Consider the following 19,080-nt stretch of genomic DNA (forward strand, 5'->3'; position numbering starts at 1 on the left):
TACCCACTCCCCTCAGTCACTTCTACCCACTCCCCTCGGTCACTTCTACCCACTCCCCTCAGTCACTTCTACCCACTCCCCTCAGTCACTTCTACCCACTCCCCTCAGTCACTTCTACCCACTCCCCTCAGTCACTTCTACCCACTCCCCTGAGTCACTTCTACCCACTCCCCTCAGTCACTTCTACCCACTCCCCTCAGTCACTACACCTGATTTTCCTCAGCTACTACATTCATCATTCACGGCATCCCTGTCGCCTCATTCACAGCATCCCACTCCAAAAATTCGCCTCATCCTATTCCCCAATCACTACATCGCAGCTCATCAGCCAATACATTGCACAACCCTTAGTCAGTAATTCCACTCCTTTCACTCACTAATTCCACTCCGTTCAGAAACTACATCCTGTTCGCCTAAGTCAATTCAATTCAATTCAATTCAAATCGCTTTATTGCATAACAAGGTACATCTTATGTTGCCAAAGCATCGAAAAACATTCACGGTTGAACAAATAAACGCACATCTATCCATACAGTGTATAAACAGATATATCCCTGAGTGTATAAATATACTTTCATATAATTTGTATATACTCTTTTCTTAGATTTAGTGGTTGTCCCTCTGTTTATGGCAAGCTGTAACATAGTGTGCCACTAAGGTTACACAATTTCTCTGTTCCCCTAGTAGGTATGGGAGTTTTTGGTCGTCATTCAAATTTCTGAATTCAGGGCATATTTTTATGAATTTGGGGTAGAAATTCTCCCTGATGCCTTGATATTTTCCACAAGCTGTGAGGAAGTGCATCTCTGTCTCCACCACTCACTGACTGCAGTGAGAGCATATCCTGTCCTCTCTTGTCAGCCAGGTCTGCCTGTGTCTGCCTTTTTCGATCGCCAGGCTATGCTCACTAAGTCTGTACATAGTCAAGGTTTTTCTCTATTTGCTATCTTTTACCATGGTCAGGTATTCAGCCATGTTGTATTGTCTGTTTAGGGCCAAGTAGCAATAGAGTTTGTTTTGGGTTTTTGTTGTTTCTGCCCAATATGACAGATATTTTTCCTTTTGCTTAGTGACAATTGTGTTGGGTCGAATTCTCTGTGCTACAATGTCACTGTCCTGGGGCTGGTTATTGTTAGTAGTGTTAGTAGTTACTTCACTGAGTCCCAGGACTAGTTGACTGAGGGTATTCTTCTTTGTGATCCTCTCTTGGCATTTCAGGGCTTCCTAATGATAGCAGTAGGGGTTGCTCATTTTTAGTTGTTTCCAAAATTTGGTGGCTCTTTTTTGGATAGTAATTATTAATGGATATTGGCCTAGTTCTGCCCTGCATGCATTGTTTACGGTTTTCCTTTGGGTCCGGAGGATACTTTTACAGAATTCTGCATGTAGGATCTCAATTGGGTGATTGTCCCATTTTGCAAATTCTTGTTGTGTTAGCGGTCCCCACACCTCACTGCCATAGAGTGCAATTGGTTCAATCACCTCATCTCATTCCCCTAAGTCGCCTCATTCCACTCCCCCCAGTCACTGCATCCAACTCCCCCCAGTCACTCCATCTCAATCCCCTCCGTCTGCTCATCACACTTCCCACAGTGCACTCATCACAGAACCCATCCTCATTGCATCCCACGCCCCTCAGTAAGAAACTGGATGAATCTGAGGGACTGACGATTTCAGCAGTTAGATTGGGTGAGCAGTCTGTAGAATGGACACCACAAAACAGATACCTGAGGCTGCAGATCCCGCTGGAATAGTGGATGTACGGTCAGTGGATTCGCGAGTCGATTGTTCCTCGGGTTCCTGAGTTGTGTATGTCTCTGTATCTGTAATACAGGAAGAGAAACATGGGAGAGTGCGGAGAGGAGCACAGCCGAATGGGTTGGTACTAGGGTCCGTAGACTGTCAGACATGGTCTTTAGAGAATGCATTAACACCCAATCTAATCCCCTCAGTTACGACATCCCACACCTCTCAATCAAAACAACGCACAACTATCAGTTACCGCATCCCAGACACCTCGGCCACTGCAACACACTCCCCGCAGTCGCTGCATCCCACACCTCTCAGTAATTGCCTGCCCCTCACCTCAGTCACTGCATCCCACTTCCCTCAGTAATTGCCACCCTCTCACCTCATTCAATGCATCCCAAGCTCCTCCGTCAATGCACCTCATCACATTGCAATCCAAATCCTCATCCCACTCCCCTCAGCCTCCTGGTCCTGCACAGCTCAGTCGTAGCATCCCACTCCCCTCAGTCACTACATCTAACACTGCTCGGTCTCCTCATCCCACTTCCCACAGTCCGCTCATCCCACACCCCTCCTTCATTACATCTCACTCCCCTCAATAAGATACTGGATCAATCTGAGGGACTGAGGATATCAGCAGTTACATTGAGTGAACAGTCTGTGTAGAATGGTCGCCACAAGGCAGATACCTGAGGGTGCAGACCCTGCTGGGAGAGAAGATGAATGTTCAGCGGATTCCCGAGTGGATTGTTCCCCGAGTTCCTGAGTTAGGGATGTGTCTGTAAAAAAGGAAGAGAGACATGGGAGGGTACAGATTGGACAACAGCCGAATAGGTCATCAGTCTGATACTCGGAGAATGTCCGACACCAGTGTTTGTATAAGAATCATCCAATCCCATTCCCCTAAGTCAGTACATCACACTCCCCTCATTCATTACATACCACTCCACTCATTCACTTACTCCCACTCCTATTATTCACTACATCACACTCTCCTAATTCACTGCAACCCACTCCCTCATCACTGCAATCCACTTCCCTCAGTCGCTGCATCAAAAACCCCTCAGTCTCCTCATCCCACACACGTCAGACAGGAAATCCAACTCCCCACAGTAAGAGATTGGATCAATCTGAGGAACTGAGGATTGCTGCAGATACATTGGGTGAGCAGTCTATATAATGGACCCCACAATGTAGATACCTGAGGCTGTAGACACCCGTGGAATAGTGGATGTATGGTCAGCGGGTTGGTGAGTCGATTGTTCCTCAGGTTGCTGAGTTGTGGATGTCTCTGGATCTGTATGAAAGGAAGAGAGGTATAGGAGGGTGCAGAGCTTGCACTAGAGTCCGGAGAATTCCCGACATCAGTCTTTATATAGCCCAGAACCATCTAATCCAACCCCTACAATCACTAAATTCCACGCACCTCAGTCATTCTTTTGTTTTATTCATTCCTGGTATGTGGGCGTCGCTGGCAAGACCAGCATTTATTGCCCATCCCTAACTGCCCTTGAGAAGGTGGTGGTGAGCCGCCCTCTTCAATACAACTGTGGGGTTTGCTGGGCCATTTCAGAGGGCAGTTGAGTGTCAACCACATTGCTGTGGGTCTGGAGCCACATATAGGCCAGGCCGGGTAAGGACGGCAGGTTTCCTTCCCTAAAGGACATTCGTGAACCGGATGGTTTTTTATGACAATCTGATAGTTTCATGGTCAAGCTTATAATTGCAGATTTTTATTACATTCCCCAACTGTTGTGGTGGGATTTAATCTCATATTTTCAGATCATTAGTCGAGGCCTCTGGATTATTAGTGCAGTAACATAACCACTGCGGTACGCTACCCCGCATCCAAAGCCGTTCAATCTCCTCATGCAACAGACGTCAGTCAGTGTATCCCACTCCCCTCATTAAGAGGCTGGATGAATCTCCGGGAATGCGGATTTCAGCACTTGCATTGGGAAATTTCATTACATTAAAGGTGCCATATAAATACAAGTTGTTGTTGTTGTTGAACAATCTGTGTAGAATGGACCCCACAAGGCAGTTACCTGAGCTTGCAAAGCTTGTTGGGCTAGAGGAGGAATGGCCAGTGGATTTGTGAGTCAATTGTCCGTCGGTTCCCTGATTTGGGACTGTCTTGGGCTCTGTAATAAAGGAAGAGAGACATGGGAGAGTGCAGAGTGGAGAACATCAGAACAGGTCATCAGGCTGGTGCTAGCGTCTGGAGAATGTCACACACCAGTCTTTATAAAAAGCATATTCATCCAATCCCATTCCCCGTGACACAGAAAATCTGGAAAGGGAGCGTGCGGTGCCCAGCGCTACACTGGGGGTCTCTCGCGATCAGTAGGCACCGCGAGGAACATAGTGTCCGATAGACACGGAGAACATCGTCTGATTCAGCTCCCTGTAGCTTTGGTGAAAAGTACACTTTGTGTTTCAGTTCCTTTATTCGTTGTGCCCCGTACAACAAGGCAGGTCACAATATAACTTTTTCTTTCCGTTAATGACACGGGATATCCCAGAGTCAACCTTCTGGAACATTTCGAAACGGACGTGTTTACTTGCAACACCCAAAGCTCTAATTGGTCCCCTTGATTGACAAGTCCCGATTGCTGATTGGTCCCCTTAGAGTAGAAGACTTGCTACTTCAGGCAGAACAAAGTGTACTTGCAAAAGAAAGGAATCGCCATCGTGGGTTAAGACCTTCTACCACCTGTAAACATGTTCCTGCTCCCACCGCCCAAGTTTCAGTCAAACTGATGGCACCCAAGTTCCTGATCTACTCACCCCGTCCAATTTCCTGACCTCCATCCAACCAAGTTCCTGACATTCTCCTCCGGTGCAATTTCTTGTCAAAGTTTCTGACCTCCTCCCTCAGCCCAAGTTCCTGACCTTCTCCCCCGGTATGATTTCCTAACCTTCTCTCCACCCCCGAGTTACTGCACACCGCGTGTTCCTGACCTTCTCTCCCACACCGAGTTCCAGACATTCTCGCCCCCTGAGTTGCAACATTCTCTCACCTCACCAAGTTCCTGACCTCCTCTCCCCTCCTGATTTCCTGACCATCTCTCCCCCGCAGCTCCTGACCTTCTCCCAATCCTCCCACCCGTGTCCCTGACCTTCTCTCCCCCGCGAGATCCTGACGATTACTCCCCCACCGAGTTCCTGACCTTCTCTCCACTCCCAAGTTCTTGACCTACTCTCCCCATCCGCCAAGTTCATTACCGTCTTGCCCCATCCGTGTTCCTGACCTTATCTCCCTCCCACCCGAGTTCTTGACCTTCTCTTCCTCCCCCCCCGCGTTCCGGACCTCCCCCCACCGACTTTTGGACATTCTCGCCCCCACCCCGAGTTCCTGACCTTCTCTCCCCCTCACCCCGAGCTCCTGATATTATTGCCCTCCCATCTGAGGTCATGACCTTCGCTTTCCGCTCCTGATTTTCAGACCTTCCCCCCCCACACCGAGTTCCTGAAGTTCTCACCCCCACCCCGATCTCCTTCCCTTATCACCCTCACATTCGAGTTCCTGACCTTCACTTTCCCCCGTGAACCTGACCTTCTCCCCCACATGGTTTTCGAGCCTTCACTACCACCACCCCGAGTTCCAGACCTCCTCTCCCCCACCCGAGCTCCTGATATTATCGCCCTCGCATCCAAGTTCATGACCTTCTCTTCCCCCACCCCCGAGTTCCTGACCTTCTCCTCCCAACTGATTTTCGGACCATCTCTCCCCCATCCCCGAGTTCCTGAACTTCTCTCCCTCCACCCCGATCTCCTGTCCTTATCGTCCTCCCACTTGAGTTCCTGACCTTCTCTTTCCCCCCCGTGTTCCTGACCTTCTCCCCCCACATGAATTTCGGATCACTCCCCCCGAGTGTGCCATGAAGGAGCCCGAGTAAAACTAATGTCAATGGGAATCGGGGAGAAAACACTCCACTGGCTGGAGTCATACCTAGCACAAAGGATAATGTTTTTTGCGATTGAAGGTCAATCATCACAACCCCAGGTGATCTCATTGACACATAAAATTCTGACAGGACCGTACAGACTAGATGCAGGAAGTATGTTCCCGATGGTCGGGGAGTCCAGAACCATGGGCCACAGTCCAATGATAAAGGGTATGCCATTTAGGACAGAAATGAGGAGGAATTTCTTCACCCAGAGAGTGGTGAACCTGTGGAATTCTCTAACACAGAAGGCAGTAGAGGCCAATACATTAAATATATTCAAGAAGGAGCTGGATATATTTCTTAAGGCTAAAGGGATCAAGGGTTATGGGGAGAAAGCAGGGACAGGGTACTGAACTTGGATGATCAGCCATGATCTCATTGAATGGCGGAGTAGGCTCGAAGGGCCGAATGGCCTGCTCCTGCTCCTATCTTCTATGTTTCTATGTTTCCAGGAGTTCCTCAGGGCAGTGTCCTAGGCCCAACCATCTTCAGCTGCTTCATCAATGGCCTTCCCTCCAACATAAGATCAGAAATGGGGATGTTCGTTGATGAATGCATAGTATTCAGTGCCCCTCACCACTCCTCAGATAAGGAAGCAGTCCGTGCCCGTGTGCAGCAAGACCTGGACGATGTTCAGGCTTGGGCCGATAAGTTGCAGGTAACATTCGCACCACAGAAGTGCCAGGCAATGACTATCACCAACAAGCAACAGACTAAAAACCACCCCTTGACATTCAATGGCATTACCATCGCCGAATCCCCCACCAAAATCTAGGGGTGAACATTGTCCAGAAACATAGCCAGTAGATCAGAGGCTCGGTATTCTGCATCGAATGTCTCACCTCCTGACTCCCCAAAGCCTTTCTGCCATCTAGAATGCACAAGTAAGAAGTATGATGGAATACTCTCCAATTGCCTGGATGAATGCAGCACCAACAACACTCAGGAAGCTCGACACCATACAGGACAAAGCAGACCACTTTATTGGCACCCCATCCACCACCTTAAACATTCACACCCTCCACCACTGGTGTACCGTGGCTGCAGTGTGTACCATCCAGAAGGTGCACTGCAGCAACTCGCCAATGCTTCTGCGGCAGCATGTCCCAAAACCCTCGATCTCTACCACCTAGACAGAGAGAGACAGGAGGTGCATGGGAACACCACCACGTCCAGATTACTCTCCAAATCACAAACCATTCCGACTTAGAATTATATCGCCGATTCTTCACCGTCGCTGGGTCAAAATCCTGGAAATGCCTTCCTAACTGTACTGTGGGAGTACCTGCACCAGATGGACTGCAGCGGTTCAAGACGGCATCTCACCGCCACCTTCTCAAGGGCAATTAGAGATGGGCAATAAATGCTGGCCTTGCCAGCGACGCCCACATCCCATAAACGAATAAAAAAAGCACAGTTAAAGATACCCGTGACCTGTACTCCCCGAGGTACCAATAACCTCAGTCTCACTCTCCGCCCTGGCAGAACATTACCAAATGAAAGCAGGAAACGTGTCTCCTTCTCTAAACCAGGTTTCAATATGACTCCCAGCCCAGCGTCCCCTCTAACTCAATGCTCACAGACAGTCCTCCCTATTCCACATTTTGCTATCAGTTGTGGTCTCCATATACCTCGGTTAGACCACACTTGGAGCACTGTGCACAGTTAAGGTCTCCATAATATGAAAAGGATATAGAGGCAATGGAGAAGGTGCAAAAAAAAGGTTTACAAGGATGATCCCAGAACTGGGTGGGTACAACTATCAGGAAGGATTGCAAAGCCTGGGGCTCACTTTCTCCAGACAAGAGAAGGCTGATTGGGGGCATGATAGTGGTCTGTAATATTATGACGGGTTTGAGTGGATAGACCTAGTGAGGATGTTTCCACTTGTGGAGGTATCCAGAACTAGGGGCCATCAATATAAGATAGTCACTAATATATCCTAAAAGGAATTCAGGAGAAAGTCCTTTACCCAGAGAATGGTGAGCATGTGGAACTCGCTACAAGAAGTCGTTGAGGCAAATACCATTGAGGCATTTAAGTGGAAGATGATACACTCATGGGAGTGAAATGATGAGGATGTGGAGCTGATAGGGTGAGATGAAGTAGAGTGGGAGGAGTCTTGTGTGGAGCATAAACATTACCATGGGTCAGATGGGCAGAATTGCCAGTTTCTGTGCTGTGAATTCCATGCCTCCAATTCAGTCACCCAGTGTCAGAAACACACCGCCCTGCTATCACAAGCTCCATCTGTACTGCCCCTTCCCAAAATGACACAGACTCCACCAATGATTCTCTCAGTCACATCCAATTCTATCATCTTTCCAGACTGCCCACCCTGACCTGAAATTTAAAATTCCGAAGAATCATGGATAGAGTGCGGGGCAATCTGACATCCGAGAGAGGTCACATTCGAGACTGGGTGTTTCTCAGAGACTGAGCATTTCTGGAGTCTCATTGGGTGAAGTGTCTGTTTGAAGGAACCCCACCAGACTGATACCTGAGGCTGTCGACCCCGCTGGGATAGAGGACGATTTCTCAGTGGATTCTTCAGATGCTTGTTCCTCGGCTGCTTGTGTCAGGATTGTCTCTGGATCCATAATAAAGGATGAGAAACAAGAGGGAGTGAAGGAGTGGGGAACACCCGAACACATCATCAGGATGATAGAAGAGTCCAGTGAATGCCAGACCCCAGACTTTAAATATCCCATAGTCATCCAACCCCAGTCACCTGATCCACTACAACCAACTCCTTAAGTCACTATAACGTACAGCCCCTCAGTCACTTCTACCCACTCCCCTCAGTCACATCTACCCACTCCCCTCAGTCACTTCTACCCACTCCCCTCAGTCACTTCTACCCAATCCCCTCAGTCACTTCTACCCACTCCCCTCAGTCACTTCTACCCACTCCCCTCAGTCACTTCTACCCACTCCCCTCAGTCACTTCTACCCACTCCCTTCAGTCACTTCTACCCACTCCCCTCAGTCACTTCTACCCACTCCCCTCGGTCACTTCTACCCACTCCCCTCAGTCACTTCTACCCACCCCCCTCAGTCACTTCTACCCACTCCCCTCAGTCACTTCTACCCACTCCCCTCGGTCACTTCTACCCACTCCCCTCAGTCACTTCTACCCACTCCCCTCAGTCACTTCTACCCACTCCCCTCAGTCACTTCTACCCACTCCCCTCAGTCACTTCTACCCACTCCCCTCAGTCATTCTACCAACTCCCCTCAGTCACTTCTACCCACTCCCCTCGGTCACTTCTACCCACTCCCGTCAGTCACTTCTACCCACTCCCCTCAGTCACTTCTACCCACTCCCCTCAGTCACTTCTACCCACTCCCCTCAGTCACTTCTACCCACTCCCCTCAGTCACTTCTACCCACTCCCCTCAGTCACTTCTACCCACTCCCCTCAGTCACTTCTACCCACTCCCCTCAGTCACTTCTACCCACTCCCCTCAGTCACTTCTACCCACTCCCCTCAGTCACTTCTACCCACTCCCCTCGGTCACTTCTACCCACTCCCCTCAGTCACTTCTACCCACTCCCCTCAGTCACTTCTACCCACTCCCCTCAGTCACTTCTACCCACTCCCCTCAGTCACTTCTACCCACTCCCCTGAGTCACTTCTACCCACTCCCCTCAGTCACTTCTACCCACTCCCCTCAGTCACTACACCTGATTTTCCTCAGCTACTACATTCATCATTCACGGCATCCCTGTCGCCTCATTCACAGCATCCCACTCCAAAAATTCGCCTCATCCTATTCCCCAATCACTACATCGCAGCTCCTCAGCCAATACATTGCACAACCCTTAGTCAGTAATTCCACTCCTTTCACTCACTAATTCCACTCCGTTCAGAAACTACATCCTGTTCGCCTAAGTCAATTCAATTCAATTCAATTCAAATCGCTTTATTGCATAACAAGGTACATCTTATGTTGCCAAAGCATCGAAAAACATTCACGGTTGAACAAATAAACGCAGATCTATCCATACAGTGTATAAACAGATATATCCCTGAGTGTATAAATATACTTTCATATAATTTGTATATACTCTTTTCTTAGATTTAGTGGTTGTCCCTCTGTTTATGGCAAGCTGTAACATAGTGTGCCACTAAGGTTACACAATTTCTCTGTTCCCCTAGTAGGTATGGGAGTTTTTGGTCGTCATTCAAATTTCTGAATTCAGGGCATATTTTTATGAATTTTGGGTAGAAATTCTCCCTGATGCCCTGATATTTTCCACAAGCTGTGAGGAAGTGCATCTCTGTCTCCACCACTCACTGACTGCAGTGAGAGCATATCCTGTCCTCTCTTGTCAGCCAGGTCTGCCTGTGTCTGCCTTTTTCGATCGCCAGGCTATGCTCACTAAGTCTGTACATAGTCAAGGTTTTTCTCTATTTGCTATCTTTTACCATGGTCAGGTATTCAGCCATGTTGTATTGTCTGTTTAGGGCCAAGTAGCAATAGAGTTTGTTTTGGGTTTTTGTTGTTTCTGTCCAATATGACAGATATTTTTCCTTTTGCTCAGTGACAATTGTGTTGGGTCGAATTCTCTGTGCTACAATGTCACTGTCCTGGGGCTGGTTATTGTTAGTAGTGTTAGTAGTTACTTCACTGAGTCCCAGGGCTAGTTGACTGAGGGTATTCTTCTTTGTGATCCTCTCTTGGCATTTCAGGGCTTCCTAATGATAGCAGTAGGGGTTGCTCATTTTTAGTTGTTTCCAAAATTTGGTGGCTCTTTTTTGGATAGTAATTATTAATGGATATTGGCCTAGTTCTGCCCTGCATGCATTGTTTACGGTTTTCCTTTGAGTCCGGAGGATACTTTTACAGAATTCTGCATGTAGGATCTCAATTGGGTGTTTGTCCCATTTTGCAAATTCTTGTTGTGTTAGCGGTCCCCACACCTCACTGCCATAGAGTGCAATTGGTTCAATCACCTCATCTCATTCCCCTAAGTCGCCTCATTCCACTCCCCTCAGTCACTGCATCCAACTCCCCCCAGTCACTCCCTCACTCCCCTCCGTCTGCTCATCACACTTCCCACAGTGCACTCATCACAGAACCCATCCTCATTGCATCCCACGCCCCTCAGTAAGAAACTGGATGAATCTGAGGGACTGACGATTTCAGCAGTTAGATTGGGTGAGCAGTCTGTAGAATGGACACCACAAACCAGATACCTGAGGCTGCAGATCCCGCTGGAATAGTGGATGTACGGTCAGTGGATTCGCGAGTCGATTGTTCCTTGGGTTCCTGAGTTGTGTATGTCTCTGTATCTGTAATACAGGAAGAGAAACATGGGAGAGTGCAGAGAGGAGCACAGCCGAATGGGTTGGTACTAGGGTCCGTAGACTGTCAGACATGGTCTTTAGAGAATGCATTAACACCCAATCTAATCCCCTCAGTTACTACATCCCACACCTCTCAATCAAAACAACACACAACTATCAGTTACCGCATCCCAGACACCTCGGCCACTGCAACACACTCCCCGCAGTCGCTGCATCCCACACCTCTCAGTAATTGCCTGCCCCTCACCTCAGTCACTGCATCCCACTTCCCTCAGTAATTGCCGCCCTCTCACCTCATTCAATGCATCCCAAGCTCCTCCGTCAATGCACCTCATCACATTGCAATCCAAATCCTCATCCCACTCTCCTCAGCCTCCTGGTCCTGCACAGCTCAGTCGTAGCATCCCACTCCCCTCAGTCACTACATCTAACACTGCTCGGTCTCCTCATCCCACTTCCCACAGTCCGCTCATCCCACACCCCTCCTTCATTACATCTCACTCCCCTCAATAAGATACTGGATCAATCTGAGGGACTGAGGATATCAGCAGTTACATTGAGTGAACAGTCTGTGTAGAATGGTCGCCACAAGGCAGATACCTGAGGGTGCAGACCCTGCTGGGAGAGAAGATGAATGTTCAGCGGATTCCCGAGTGGATTGTTCCCCGAGTTCCTGAGTTAGGGATGTGTCTGTAAAAAAGGAAGAGAGACATGGGAGGGTACAGATTGGACAACAGCCGAATAGGTCATCAGTCTGGTACTCGGAGAATGTCCGACACCAGTGTTTGTATAAGAATCATCCAATCCCATTCCCCTAAGTCAGTACATCACACTCCCCTCATTCATTACATACCACTCCACTCATTCACTTACTCCCACTCCTATTATTCACTACATCACACTCTCCTAATTCACTGCATCCCACTCCCTCATCACTGCAATCCACTTCCCTCAGTCGCTGCATCAAAAACCCCTCAGTCTCCTCATCCCACACACATCAGACAGGAAATCCAACTCCCCACAGTAAGAGATTGGATCAATCTGAGGAACTGAGGATTGCTGCAGATACATTGGGTGAGCAGTCTATATAATGGACCCCACAATGTAGATACCTGAGGCTGTAGACACCCGTGGAATAGTGGATGTATGGTCAGCGGGTTGGTGAGTCGATTGTTCCTCAGGTTGCTGAGTTGTGGATGTCTCTGGATCTGTATGAAAGGAAGAGAGGTATAGGATGGTGCAGAGCTTGCACTAGAGTCCGGAGAATTCCCGACATCAGTCTTTATATAGCCCAGAACCATCTAATCCAACCCCTACAATCACTAAATTCCACGCACCTCAGTCATTCTTTTGTTTTATTCGTTCCTGGTATGTGGGCGTCGCTGGCAAGACCAGCATTTATTGCCCATCCCTAACTGCCCTTGAGAAGGTGGTGGTGAGCCGCCCTCTTCAATACAACTGTGGGGTTTGCTGGGCCATTTCAGAGGGCAGTTGAGTGTCAACCACATTGCTGTGGGTCTGGAGCCACATATAGGCCAGGCCGGGTAAGGACGGCAGGTTTCCTTCCCTAAAGGACATTCGTGAACCGGATGGTTTTTTATGACAATCTGATAGTTTCATGGTCAAGCTTATAATTGCAGATTTTTATTACATTCCCCAACTGTTGTGGTGGGATTTAATCTCATATTTTCAGATCATTAGTCGAGGCCTCTGGATTATTAGTGCAGTAACATAACCACTGCGGTACGCTACCCTCGCACCCAAAGCCGTTCAATCTCCTCATCCAACAGACGTCAGTCAGTGCATCCCACTCCCCTCATTAAGAGGCTGGATGAATCTCTGGGAATGCGGATTTCAGCACTTACATTGGGAAATTTCATTACATTAAAGGTGCTATATAAATACAAGTTGTTGTTGTTGAACAATCTGTGTAGAATGGACCCCACAAGGCAGTTACCTGAGCTTGCAAAGCTTGTTGGGCTAGAGGAGGAATGGCCAGTGGATTTGTGAGTCAATTGTCCGTCGGTTCCCTGATTTGGGACTGTCTTGGGTTCTGTAATAAAGGAAGAGAGACATGGGAGAGTGCAGAGTGGAGAACATCAGAACAGGTCATCAGGCTGGTGCTAGCGTCTGGAGAATGTCACACACCAGTCTTTATAAAAAGCATATTCATCCAATCCCATTCCCCGTGACACAGAAAATCTGGAAAGTGAGCGTGCAGTGCCCAGCGCTATACTGGGGGTCTCTCGCGATCAGTAGGCACCGCAGGGAACATAGTGTCCGATAGACAAGGAGAACATCGTCTGATTCAGCTCCCTGTAGCTTTGGTGAAAAGTACACTTTGTGTTTCAGTTCCTTTATTCGTTGTGCCCCGTACAACAAGGCAGGTCACAATATTACTTCTTCTTTCCGTTAATGACACGGGATATCCCACAGTCAACCTTCTGGAACATTGCAAAATTGACGTGTTTACTTGCAACACACAAAGCTCTAATTGGTCCCCTTGACTGACAAGTCTCGATTGCTGATTGGTCCCCTTAGAGTAGAAGACTTGCTACTCCAGGTGGAACAAAGTGTACTTGCAAAAGAAAGGAATCGCCATCGTGGGTTAAGACCTTCTACCACCTGTAAACATGTTCCTGCTCCCACCGCCCAAGTTTCAGACCTACTGATGGCACCCAAGTTCCTGTTCTACTCACCCCGTCCAATTTCCTGACCTCCATCCAACCAAGTTCCTGACATTCTCCTCCGGTGCAATTTCTTGTCAAAGTTTCTGACCTCCTCCCTCAGCCCAAGTTCCTGACCTTCTCTCCCGGTATGATTTCCTAACCTTCTCTCCACCCCCGAGTTACTGCACACCGCGTGTTCCTGACCTTCTCTCCCACACCGAGTTCCAGACATTCTCGCCCCCCTGAGTTGCAACATTCTCTCCCCTCACCAAGTTCCTGACCTCCTCTCCCCTCCTGATTTCCTGACCATCTCTCCCCCGCAGTTCCTGACCTTCTCCCAATCCTCCCACCCATGTCCCTGACCTTCTCTCCCCCGCGAGATCCTGACGATTACTCCCCCACCGAGTTCCTGACCTTCTCTCCACTCCCAAGTTCTTGACCTACTCTCCCCATCCGCCAAGTTCATTACCGTCTTGCCCCATCCGTGTTCCTGACCTTATCTCCCTCCCACCCGAGTTCTTGACCTTCTCTTCCTCCCCCCCCCGCGTTCCTGACACCCCCCACCTGACTTTTGGACATTCTCGCCCCCACCCCAAGTTCCGGACCTTCTCTCCCCCTCACCCCGAGCTTCTGATATTATCGCCCTCCCATCCGAGGTCATGACCTTCGCTTTCCGCTCCCCCAAGTTCCTGACATTCTCCCCCTCCTGATTTTCAGACCTCCCCCCCCACACCGAGTTCCTGAAGTTCTCACCCCCACCCCGATCTCCTTCCCTTATCACCCTCACATTCGAGTTCCTGACCTTCACTTTCCCCCGTGAACCTGACCTTCTCCCCCACATGGTTTTCGAGCCTTCACTACCACCACCCCGAGTTCCAGACCTCCTCTCCCCCACCCGAGCTCCTGATATTATCGCCCTCGCATCCAAGTTCATGACCTTCTCTTCCCCCCGCCCCCGAGTTCCTGACCTTCTCCTCCCAACTGATTTCTGGACCATCTCTCCCCCATCCCCGAGTTCCTGAACTTCTCTCCCTCCACCCCGATCTCCTGTCCTTATCGTCCTCCCACTTGAGTTCCTGACCTTCTCTTTCCCCCCCGTGTTCCTGACCTTCTCCCCCCACATGAATTTCGGATCACTCCCCCCGAGTGTGCCATGAAGGAGCCCGAGTAAAACTAATGTCAATGGGAATCGGGGAGAAAACACTCCACTGGCTGGAGTCATACCTAGCACAAAGGATAATGTTTTTTGTGATTGAAGGTCAATCATCACAACCCCAGGTGATCTCACTGACACATAAAATTCCGACAGGACTGTACAGACTAGATGCAGGAAGGATGTTCCCGATGGTCGGGGAGTCCAGAACCATGGGCCACAGTCCAATGATAAAGGGTATGCCATTTAGGACAGAAATGAGGAGGAATTTCTTCACCCAGAGAGTGGTGAACCTGTGGAATTCTCTAACACAGAAGGCAGTAGAGGCCAATACATTAAATATATTCAAGAAGGAGCTGGATATATTTCTTAAGGCTAAAGGGATCAAGGGTTATGGGGAGAAAGCAGGGACAGGGTACTGAACTTGGATGATCAGCCATGATCTCATTGAATGGCGGAGTAGGCTCGAAGGGCCGAATGGCCTACTCCTGCTCCTATCTTCTATGTTTCTATGTTTCCAGGAGTTCCTCAGGGCAGTGTCCTAGGCCCAACCATCTTCAGCTGCTTCATCAATGGCCTTCCCTCCAACATAAGATCAGAAATGGGGATGTTCGTTGATGAATGCATAGTATTCAGTGCCCCTCACCACTCCTCAGATAAGGAAGCAGTCCGTGCCCGTGTGCAGCAAGACCTGGATGATGTTCAGGCTTGGGCCGATAAGTTGCAGGTAACAATCGCACCACAGAAGTGCCAGGCAATGACTATCACCAACAAGCAACAGACTAAAAACCACCCCTTGACATTCAATGGCATTACCATCGCCGAATCCCCCACCAAAATCTAGGGGTGAACATTGGCCAGAAACATAGCCAGTAGATCAGAGGCTCGGTATTCTGCGTCGAATGTCTCACCTCCTGACTCCCCAAAGCCTTTCTGCCATCTAGAATGCACAAGTAAGAAGTATGATGGAATACTCTCCAATTGCCTGGATGAATGCAGCACCAACAACACTCAGGAAGCTCGACACCATACAGGACAAAGCAGACCACTTTATTGGCACCCCATCCACCACCTTAAACATTCACACCCTCCACCACTGGTGTACCGTGGCTGCAGTGTGTACCATCCAGAAGGTGCACTGCAGCAACTCGCCAATGCTTCTGCGGCAGCATGTCCCAAAACCCTCGATCTCTACCACCTAGACAGAGAGCGACAGGAGGTGCATGGGAACACCACCACCTCCAGATTACTCTCCAAGTCACAAACCATTCCGACTTAGAATTATATCGCCGATTCTTCACCGTCGCTGGGTCAAAATCCTGGAAATGCCTTCCTAACTGTACTGTGGGAGTACCTGCACCAGATGGACTGCAGCGGTTCAAGACGGCATCTCACCGCCACCTTCTCAAGGGCAATTAGAGATGGGCAATAAATGCTGGCCTTGCCAGCGACGCCCGCATCCCATAAACGAATAAAAAAAGCACAGTTAAAGATACCCGTGACCTGTACTCCCCGAGGTACCAATAACCTCAGTCTCACTCTCCGCCCTGGCAGAACATTACCAAATGAAACAGGAAACGTGTCTCCTTCTCTAAACCAGGTTTCAATATGACTCCCAGCCCAGCGTCCCCTCTAACTCAATGCTCACAGACAGTCCTCCCTATTCCACATTTTGCTATCAGTTGTGGTCTCCATATACCTCGGTTAGACCACACTTGGAGCACTGTGCACAGTTAAGGTCTCCATAATATGAAAAGGATATAGAGGCAATGGAGAAGGTGCAAAAACAAGGTTTACAAGGATGATCCCAGAACTGGGTGGGTACAACTATCAGGAAGGATTGCAAAGCCTGGGGCTCACTTTCTCCAGACAAGAGAAGGCTGATTGGGGGCATGATAGTGGTCTGTAATATTATGACGGGTTTGAGTGGATAGACCGAGTGAGGATGTTTCCACTTGTGGAGGTATCCAGAACTACGGGCCATCAATATAAGATAGTCAATAATATATCCAATAGGGAATTCAGGAGAAAGTCCTTTACCCAGAGAATGGTGAGCATGTGGAACTCGCTACAAGAAGTAGTTGAGGCAAATACCATGGAGGCATTTAAGGGGAAGATGATACACTCATGGGAGTGAAATGATGAGGATGTGGAGCTGATAGGGTGAGATGAAGTAGGGTGGGAGGAGGCTTGTGTGGAGCATAAACATTAGCATGGGTCAGATGGGCAGAATTGCCAGTTTCTGTGCTGTGAATTCCATGCCTCCAATTCAGTCACCCAGTGTCAGAAACACACCGCCCTGTTATCACAAGCTCCATCTGTACTGCCCCTTCCCAAAATGACACAGACTCCACCAATGATTCTCTCAGTCACATCCAATTCTATCATCTTTCCAGACTGCCCACCCTGACCTGAAATTTAAAATTCCGAGGAATCATGGATAGAGTGCGGGGCAATCTGACATCCGAGAGAGGTCTCATTCGAGACTGGGTGTTTCTCAGAGACTGAGCATTTCTGGAGTCTCATTGGGTGAAGTGTCTGTTTGAAGGAACCCCACCAGACTGATACCTGAGGCTGCAGACCCCGCTGGGATAGAGGACGATTTCTCAGTGGATTCTTCAGATGCTTGTTCCTCGGCTGCTTGTGTCAGGATTGTCTCTGGATCCATAATAAAGGATGAGAAACAAGAGGGAGTGAAGGAGTGGGGAACACCCGAACACATCATCAGGATGATAGAAGAGTCCAGTGAATGCCAGTCCCCAGACTTTAAATATCCCATAGTCATCCAACCCCAGTCACCTGATCCAATACAACCAACTCCTTAAGTCACTATAACGTACAGCCCCTCAGTCACTTCTACCCACTCCACTCAGTCACTTCTACCTACTCCCCTCAGTCACATCTACCCACTCCCCTCAGTCACTTCTACCCACTCCCCTCAGTCACTTCTACCCACTCCCCTCAGTCACTTCTACCCACTCCCCTCAGTCACTTCTACCCACTCCCCTCAGTCACTTCTACCCACTCCCCTCAGTCACTTCTACCCACTCCCCTCAGTCACTTCTACCCACTCCCCTCAGTCACTTCTACCCACTCCCCTCAGTCACTTCTACCCACTCCCCTCAGTCACTTCTACCCACCCCCCTCAGTCACTTCTACCCACTCCCCTCTGTCACTTCTACCCACTCCCCTCGGTCACTTCTACCCACTCCCCTCAGTCACTTCTACCCACTCCCCTCAGTCACTTCTACCCACTCCCCTCAGTCACTTCTACCCACTCCCCTCAGTCACTTCTACCCACTCCCCTCAGTCATTCTACCCACTCCCCTCAGTCACTTCTACCCACTCCCCTCGGTCACTTCTACCCACTCCCGTCAGTCACTTCTACCCACTCCCCTCAGTCACTTCTACCCACTCCCCTCAGTCACTTCTACCCACTCCCCTCAGTCACTTCTACCCACTCCCCTCAGTCACTTCTACCCACTCCCCTCAGTCACTTCTATCCACTCCCCTCAGTCACTTCTACCCACTCTCCTCAGTCACTTCTACCCACTCCCCTCAGTCACTTCTACCCACTCCCCTCAGTCACTTCTACCCACTCCCCTCGGTCACTTCTACCCACTCCCCTCAGTCACTTCTACCCACTCCCCTCAGTCACTTCTACCCACTCCCCTCAGTCACTTCTACCCACTCCCCTCAGTCACTTCTACCCACTCCCCTGAGTCACTTCTACCCACTCCCCTCAGTCACTTCTACCCACTCCCCTCAGTCACTACACCTGATTTTCCTCAGCTACTACATTCCTCATTCACGGCATCCCTGTTGCCTCATTCACAGCATCCCACTCCAAAAATTCGCCTCATCCTATTCCCCAGTCACTACATCGCAGCTCCTCAGCCAATACATCGCACAACCCTTAGTCAGTAATTCCACTCCTTTCACTCACTAATTCCACACCGTTCAGAAACTACATCCTGTTCGCCTAAGTCAATTCAATTCAATTCAATTCAAATCGCTTTATTGCATAACAAGGTACATCTTATGTTGCCAAAGCATCGAAAAACATTCACGGTTGAACAAATAAACGCAGATCTATCCATACAGTGTATAAACAGATATATCCCTGAGTGTATAAATATACTTTCATATAATTTGTATATACTCTTTTCTTAGATTTAATGGTTGTCCCTCTGTTTATGGCAAGCTGTAACATAGTGTGCCACTAAGGTTACACAATTTCTC

General features: G+C 49.1%; 1 protein-coding gene across 1 annotated transcript in view; it reads right to left on the reverse strand.

Annotated features, from left to right (window-relative positions):
• Positions 1 to 19,080, reverse strand: part of LOC147091653 (uncharacterized) — a 153,125-nt gene that overhangs the window by 23,386 nt on the left and 110,659 nt on the right. Inside the window, exons 20-26 of the mRNA XM_085976624.1 lie at positions 17,407 to 17,496; positions 10,899 to 11,001; positions 8,203 to 8,441; positions 3,798 to 3,893; positions 2,951 to 3,046; positions 2,439 to 2,528; positions 1,728 to 1,823 (exon numbers count right to left, since the gene is read on the reverse strand). Coding sequence (XP_085832750.1) covers positions 1,728 to 1,823; positions 2,439 to 2,528; positions 2,951 to 3,046; positions 3,798 to 3,893; positions 8,203 to 8,441; positions 10,899 to 11,001; positions 17,407 to 17,496 — 810 coding nt within the window. The remainder of the gene's footprint in view (positions 1 to 1,727; positions 1,824 to 2,438; positions 2,529 to 2,950; positions 3,047 to 3,797; positions 3,894 to 8,202; positions 8,442 to 10,898; positions 11,002 to 17,406; positions 17,497 to 19,080) is intronic.

The sequence above is a fragment of the Somniosus microcephalus genome, unplaced genomic scaffold, assembly GCF_052327205.1.
Source record: "Somniosus microcephalus isolate GS21.2 unplaced genomic scaffold, FLI_Smic_1.0 unresolved_chr3, whole genome shotgun sequence".
NCBI lineage: Eukaryota > Metazoa > Chordata > Chondrichthyes > Squaliformes > Somniosidae > Somniosus > Somniosus microcephalus.